Genomic DNA, 7,985 nt, shown 5'->3' on the forward strand with positions numbered 1-7,985 from the left:
TTGTTATATAAAATCAAATGCTTTAAGGAAAACAAATATAATATACGAGTTTGAGTCAACAATCTAATTTGATTTGTTATATAAAATCAAATGCTTTAAGAACAATTACAATAATCAGTTTCATTTTAGTTACCAATAAAAATATAAAACTTTAGTTAAAATAATAACTCAATCCAAATAAATAATATTTCACTGCATTATCTTAAGCTAAAAAGCACTTCCATATACAACAATGTTGAACTTGACAATTTGGTAAAACTGTTAGACCAAGTAAACATGGTTTTGGAGTTTAGATGTGTTAAATGTTTTTTTTATACACTTTCATATGGGTTAATTCTGTGTATTTATATGATACAGTCATTGTTTATGGATATATATGACATGTTAGGTAAGTTTTCATGCATGATATAACACACACCCTACCTTAAAGTTAATACATGTATATTCGAAGTGGAGCACATACACAAGGTTCGCACAATGTGTAGGCGAATCCATATTAAATATTACTTGTCCTCATATGGGGTTTGCCCATATTATGTATGTGTGAGCACTATGCATGTGCAAACCCATACAGAGTACGGGTCAAGACTTTACGGACTAGCGGATCGGTGAGTTAATGATAGTTAATATTATACCATGTCTTAGTATTCCAATTTATAAATGAATATTATTATAAAAATGCATTTTTATATGTATATAAACTATGAAATCATTTTAATAAATACAAAGTAGTACTTATAAAACAATTAAACTAATAATACTTAATGGATAAACAATAATTTATACGTAAGTCTTAAACAAATGAAAGACAATAAAAAATATATTTAATAAGTTTGTAATCTCTAAAATTAAAAACCATAAATGTAACTTCTAACAAATAAAAGCAATTAATAAGAAAATAAAACTATCATATTAAATTATAATAACAAAAATCACCTTAAGAATAGTATAAATTAAATGTATTTAATAATTTAGTAATGGTAAACTAAATACACAATAAACAAGTAAGTATTAACCAAAAAATAAATTAAAATTTAAAACTACTAATTAAATAAAATTATATTTCCCATTTAATTATAGATACATAATTTATTCTATTTGATATAGAATGATTTTTAGTACCAATTTAAGATTATTACTATTATTTTATAATAAATAATTAACCATATCAATAAAATTATTTTTTTATGAATCATTAAAATAATATTATTAATTATGAATTTATAAATAGGGAAAAAGTTGAAATACATTCAAAGAGTGAGATAAAGAGGCCAATTTCTTTTATTGACATTTACTTGTAAACTATCAGTAAATGGAAGTTGTTTATATGATAGAATAGACATACCTAACTTGTTGTTTAAGTGGCAAATGATTTTATATGAAGTCTTTAATTGCCACTTATCTTGAGTTTGATCTTTTAGGAAATTCTTTTCCCTTAAAAACTAATCATGATTTTTAAAAAATGTTTAACCTCTATTTGCACTCTCAAACATCAAAACATATCCACTTATACACAAACAAATCTTGAAACATTTATTAAAAACTAATGCTAAAGAAATTAAAAATGTAACTGTTAATAGAATTAAAAACATTAAAATATTTTGAAGTAATTAAAATAATATTTAAAAACTAAAGGAAAATTTTAAATAAAAACTAAAATATTTATAAAAGTAATTAAAACACAATTATTAAAATGTAACACAAAGCTTATAGCTATCATTAATTAATCAAATAAAATAAATTTCATAAATTAAAAAAATATTATCTACAATACCAATATTACCCTATTTAACTTGGATGGGAGATATATATTTATTTAAATATAGAGTACTAATAAAAAGTAAAATGTAATATATTAAAAGTCTATTATGCCCTATTTATTTCTTAGAAACTGAAAATATATATTAAATCATTTATACCCTATTTATTCTGATAGCTCCTTTGGGAGTTGAGTTTATATAATATATAAATAGATATAGATAAAAATATCGAATATAAATTTTAAAATTAAATAATATTTTAAATCTAAATTTTAGCATCAAATAAAGACGTATAATTTATTAAATATAATGACTTTTTTTAATTATAACTTCCAAAATATATAACTTACAATTAAAAGTTTATAAAATGATCTTATTAAAAATAAAACAATTAAATTTTAAGATAAAAAAACTTAAAAGACACAATTAAGAATAACCTTTAAAATGCAATAAATAAATTAAATTAATAATATTAATTAAACTCATAATTTTAATAATTTTATTCTAAAACCTTAAATTACCATTCTCTTGATGGAGTTGAAAAATATATAAAAATATAAATTTAAAATAACAAATAAATAGACATAAATGAATTTGTTTAGTCATAAAGTAGAAATCAGGAATAATCACTACAGCAAAACTGACTTTTAGCGGCGTTATTTTAGGCCTTTAGCGGCCCTTTTAAGCGCCATTAAAACTATTTGTAGCGTTTTTACAAGCGCTGCAAAAAACGCCTCTATAGATGACGCCGCTAAAGGTCATGACCTTTAGCGGTGCTTTTACCACAAACGCCGCTAAATGTCATGGCCTTTAGCGCGCTTTCCCACAAACGTAGCTAAAGGTCATGGCCTTTAGCGCTTTTTCCCACAAACGCCGCTAAAAGTTATGAAATTTTAAAATATATATATATATAAAAAGATCATGAAAATATAAAAAATTAAAATTCATTATCAAAATATTGAGAAGAATAATATCCATGATTTAAATATAAAAATTTTCTATTAAAATTCATTATCAAATTAAAATAAAAATAAAAATATAGAATCAAAACTAAAATAAATAATAAAAATTAGATTAAATATAAATATAGAATCAAAATAATAAAGCACCAAACTTGTATACTGCCCACCATTATAAGTCACTAAAAGCAAGAAAAACAAAATGACTTAATTCATGGAATTCACGAATGTTAACATCAGACATGAGTTTAAAACTTTGCCTTCGGAAGGATGTTCAAAACCAGAATCCACAATAGATCGAAGCAGCTCCGGTTTCAGCAGAAAGTTTCTGAATCCCGAACTGTGAATTCCAACATACCCCCTACACCACATAAAAAAGAACATTGCTTTACACTAAAACTAGCAGATTATATTAGAACATTGTTTACCTTAAAAATATGTATAAATTAAAATCAACTAAGGCTAAAATACCTGAGGAAGTGCTTTGACACAGCTGCGATAAGTATAAAGCACTGATGCCATCTCCTTCCCATCCTGGATAAGTGTGTTCTGCCATGCCATCAAATACAAGATCAGAGACTAAAACAAAACACTAAAAAGTTTATCAAAATTTTGCAATTAACTTTAGACTCTAACTAGCTTGGGCAAAAAATAAGTTTTCTAAACCATTATTATTTTAATAGTAAATATAATTTAACTGATTCTAAATGAGTTAAAATTTTAATATATATATAATTACATTAATTTATTAATTTATTAATGATTTTTGAAAAATTATTAAAATATTTAAACAAATAATATTATTATAAATTTAACACGAATACAAATTAATTATATATATATATATTTGACAATTATTCATACTGGTTGTATTTTTACATGCCAATAAAAAGCAATAAAAAGCAACGTTTTACCCTAAAAGACTAGCGTTGAATCATGGTATCTGAAAAAACTTAAAGAAATAGAAATGATTGTAAAGAAGCAGTGTGAATAAGAACATTACATACTATGAATTTATATTCAATGCACTCTCTGTAAATGGTTATCAACATGGAAATGAAAGGATCCTTATATGAAACAAATGGTAAATTTTGAATTTGGCAATTGAATCTTCATATCCTTATATGAAGTTTGGTCGGCAAATGAAAATGAAAGAAAACTAAAGCAACATGGTTCCAAAGGTAGAAAGCTATCTAAGTTAATGTCTTCGTGCACACATTTGTCTAAACCAATAGCTCTACCATGCTTTTATACCTAGGAAGACTAAATTAAGGACTACCACAAATGATGAATGCTAAGTAGAGAACCACCAAATAAAAAACAAGGCAATTAAAAATGTAGTAGTTAAACTCAAGTATGTTATTCAAGTAATAAAAAAGATTCAGGTTTAATTATGAGCCGGGAAGTGAGCTGAAGTACTTTTCCACTACAATCAATGAAATCTCTTCAGCCTGGTGTGAACTCAGTAAGCCTACAGTAGCAACAAAAAAAGTTCCTACTTCTATGGTCTTAAAGTTAAAAGAAAAAATAGAAACCAATTCCATAATTTCATTCTATGGCATGAAAATAATCAGAAGCAAGTTCAATTTTACATCAGGCATCCTTGGTCTGCCTAACAATATAGTCAGATTCACATCTAGATTATTAAATGATTATTCAGTTTCATACCAAGAAATTTAAAGAGTTTAAAAGTAAATCTAAGTTTCATGGTGTAAAAAACTTAGTATATCACAGTTAGCAATCGAAAGAAACACAAAATTGGAATTTGGAATGATACCCTTCAAGGTCAATACTCAAAGCTTCTCAGCTGACATAAGAAACAGAAAGCATAAATACTAGGGTCCAAAATTGATCTGAGCTTAAAAACTAATCAACATCTAATAAATTGAAACCAGAACACCCAGAGTAGCAAAAACAGCTGCAGGATTCTTTTAAATATTAGTACTAGAAACAAATTTGCACCAACATTCAAAGAGGTAATAATCCACAACTTCAATTTACAGCATTCAAACACTTCAATTTACAGCATTAAAACACTTCAATTTGCAGCACTTTAACATTTCAATTAACAATATTTATAGCACTTCAATTTGCAACATTTAAGCACTTCAATTTACAGCATTCAAACACTTCAATTTGCAGCACTTTAACATTTCAATTAACAACATTTAAACACTTCAATTTGCAGCACTTTAACACTTCAATTTACAGCATTAAAACACTTCAATTTGCAGCACTTTAACATTTCAATTAACAACATTTAAACATCTCAATTTCCAGCAACTAAACACTTCAATTTGTAGTACTTAAACACTCCAATTTACAGCACTCTAACACTTTAATTTGCAGCACTTTAACAGTTCAATTTACAGCATTTAAACACTTCAATTTGCAGCACTTTAACATCTCAATTAACAACATTTATACACCTCAAGTACAGCGAAATGGAATAGCTTTGTTCTTTTTCCCCTTTTTTATTACTATTAGTAACCACTAGAGGACTGGTGGTAGCATAGCAATATTAGTTTTTTTATAAATAAATAAATAAATAAGATCATAATGTTTTGTATAACTTAAGATCAGAGAAATGTGTATGGCGTATACCTCAATTAACATCTCAATTAACAACATTTATACACCTCAATTAACATCTCAATTTCCAGCAACTAAACACTTCATTAGTGATGCACTAGCAGGTTAATTAGAGCCTGAAATTGCTTCATTAAAAATTATAAAATATACTTCAAACATTTTACTTTAGAAATTGAGGGTAGTAAGCAATTTATTAAAAAATTAAAAAGTTATATAAGATTTTTATTATAAAATATTTAATAAAAAGATAAAATTACAAATAATTATAATTAAAATTAAATGAATATAATGAAACTTAACCAAACCAAGAGATATTGATTCATTGAAGTTATCAAAACCTAAATTGATATCCACAAATTTATCATTCTCTTCTCATTTCAGCTAAACTTCGTACATAAACCACATGTCATTATGGAGGTGAAGTTAATAGTTAAACAATGAACGTAATCATTTTAACTAAAATGTTGGTTCACCTCTCTGACTTGTGCAATCAATAAACATTTCTAATGAATTTGAAATTAATGAAAAAAGAATATATAAATCAAATGCTATTCAAACAGTGAAATTTGAAGTACCTTGTTTACTCCTTTCAGCAAACATATTTCTCCCAGTAAAAACTGCTATAGGGAACGAAAGAATTATTTGGCTAATGATGCCTTTATTCCATATGGTGATAGAAGTCACAGAGATCAACACCTCAAGCAAGCCGTATGCAAAATGTAAACTCTCATACATCAAGATTTCAACAGCATCTTATTCAGTAGCCTTTTCCTGATGATGGAGAAAACACTTATATTAGTTAACTGCTGAAATCCCATATTCAGTTCTACTACTAGAAACTTACAAAGAGCCTATTCAATCACCTCTAAAATGTCAAAGCTAAATAAATATATCATCAGTTCCTACTGTTTGTGAAGGAAAAGAATTTCAAACCATGAACTAATGAAAGCAGCTAATTTCAACAGCTTAACAATAAATGTACCCTTTTCCTATACCGATATGAATAGTTCTCTCATAGGCAATTCATCAAACATAAGGAGAGTAAACTTTAGATTCTTTACCATACGCAATCCAACACAAAAAAAAATTCCTATAATTCTATAATCTCAATTGAATCCATAGAGAAACCCAAGAAACGGCTGGAACAACACATTGCGGCAGATTTTAAAGAGCACCTCAAAGAAAGAAAGAAAAAAGTCGATGGCATAGAAAATAAAATAAAGAAAACCCATTAACAGGAAAACGTGAATGCGACTGATACCTTGAATTAGAAGAAAACCAGTAGGAAGAAAACCAGTAGGTTACCTTCAATCTAAGCAGGGAGAATAAACTACTAAAAATAGTAATGATTTAAAGCTATCCAGTAAAATTGAAAGGAAAAAAAAAAGAAAAAAGTACAGGACATGATGGAAAGAAAGTTAAAAGAGATAAGCCGACTCACTTGACGACCATCGATTTTATGTGCTAAGACTCGAACATGCTCGATAGCTCTGGCTTCACACAGTTCTTCGCTCTGCTTTGCTTCCAAAAACCCTTTGTGCCTTTTTCAGTTTCTTTTTTTCTTTTATTCCAGATCGAGAAAAAGAGGGAGTAACGAGCAGGTAGTAAAAAATGGCTTTTTGTGGCGTTTAAAAAAAAACGCTAGTATAGCTTAATTTTTTGCAGCATTTTTAATATAAACGCCATTATAGCTTAGTTGGTTAAGTTTGCTTGCTCTTTACATTAGTACCTGGGTTCAAATCTCATTGTTAGCAATTTTGAATCTTTTTTGTACCCCTTCGTACCTTGCTCTTTTTGTACTTGCATTTATTATTTTTAATCAATTAACTCTTCAATATTACATTAATATATATTATTAGTACAATAATATAGACGGATTGACAATTTGAGCTACATATTACGAATACATTAACATTAATATACAGCACATAATACATTAATATATATTATTAGTACAATAGTATAGAATGATTCACAATTGTTATACGGGCACATACATAATTTGAGCTACAATATTATGAATATTAAATCGCTAAAGCTAAAATTTTAGAATTGTTGTATAAATTTTAAAATTTAATAAGTGTAAAGGATAGGTGCAATAAATTATACATTATACAAGATTTGTGTTTTTAAGATATTATTAGAATAAAAAATATATCTTATACAAAAATAATGACGGTACTAAAATAAACAAAAATATTGCACATAATTCATTCCTTGTTTCATTGTAATAATCTTACAATGGTATTTCTATATATTCATTTTTTTTGCACTTCAATTTTGTTTTCCTCTATTGTTTCATGTTCACTTGAATGTGTACATTTGTCCACTTCTCAATTGTTTTGTACATTTGAAAGTTAATCTATTATCTCTTAAATAATTTAAACTATAATCATAAGTTTAATATATTCAAATTAAGATTATCTCTTTTACAATTATATAAAAAATCATTTAATATATAAATTAAAAATACTAATTAATCTAAACCCTAAACCTCTTAACCCCTATCCCATAAACACTAAACTCTAAACCCTTAACCCTTAACCCCAAACCTTTACACCTTAAACTCCAACCCTAACCCCTAAACCCTAAATCATAATCCCTAAACCCATAATTCATCATAAACCTTCAAATACTAGTTAACTCCTAAACCTTAAACCCTAAACCATATATC

General features: G+C 26.6%; 1 protein-coding gene across 2 annotated transcripts; it reads right to left on the reverse strand.

Moving 5' to 3' along the window:
* Nucleotides 1-2,811: 2,811 nt before the first annotated feature.
* Nucleotides 2,812-6,916, reverse strand: LOC108488466 (DEAD-box ATP-dependent RNA helicase 15-like). 2 transcript variants are annotated; one of them, XM_053019809.1, is made up of 4 exons: nt 6,753-6,916; nt 5,887-6,082; nt 3,191-3,268; nt 2,812-3,080 (listed from the first exon to the last, which is right to left on the reverse strand). In XM_053019809.1, the coding sequence occupies exons 2-4, from the start codon at nt 6,044-6,046 to the stop codon at nt 3,034-3,036; spliced, it is 285 nt and encodes a 94-aa protein (XP_052875769.1). In that variant the 5' UTR covers nt 6,047-6,082; nt 6,753-6,916; the 3' UTR covers nt 2,812-3,033. The 2 variants fall into 2 exon arrangements, with proteins under 2 accessions (XP_052875769.1, XP_052875770.1); XM_053019810.1 differs by lacking the exon at nt 5,887-6,082 and having other exon boundaries at nt 6,753-6,907.
* Nucleotides 6,917-7,985: the final 1,069 nt, after the last annotated feature.

This window comes from Gossypium arboreum, chromosome 10 (assembly GCF_025698485.1).
Source record: "Gossypium arboreum isolate Shixiya-1 chromosome 10, ASM2569848v2, whole genome shotgun sequence".
NCBI lineage: Eukaryota > Viridiplantae > Streptophyta > Magnoliopsida > Malvales > Malvaceae > Gossypium > Gossypium arboreum.

Coding starts and splice junctions, on each gene's coding strand:
- LOC108488466 (XM_053019809.1), bottom strand. CDS start 6,046: ATGTATGAGAGTTTACATTTTGCATACGGCTTGCTTGAGGTGTTGATC. Junction 3,269..5,886: donor TGCTGAAAGGAGTAAACAAG/GTACTTCAAATT, acceptor ATGGCATGGCAG/AACACACTTATCCAGGATGG. Junction 3,081..3,190: donor GTGTCAAAGCACTTCCTCAG/GTATTTTAGCCT, acceptor TATGTGGTGTAG/GGGGTATGTTGGAATTCACA.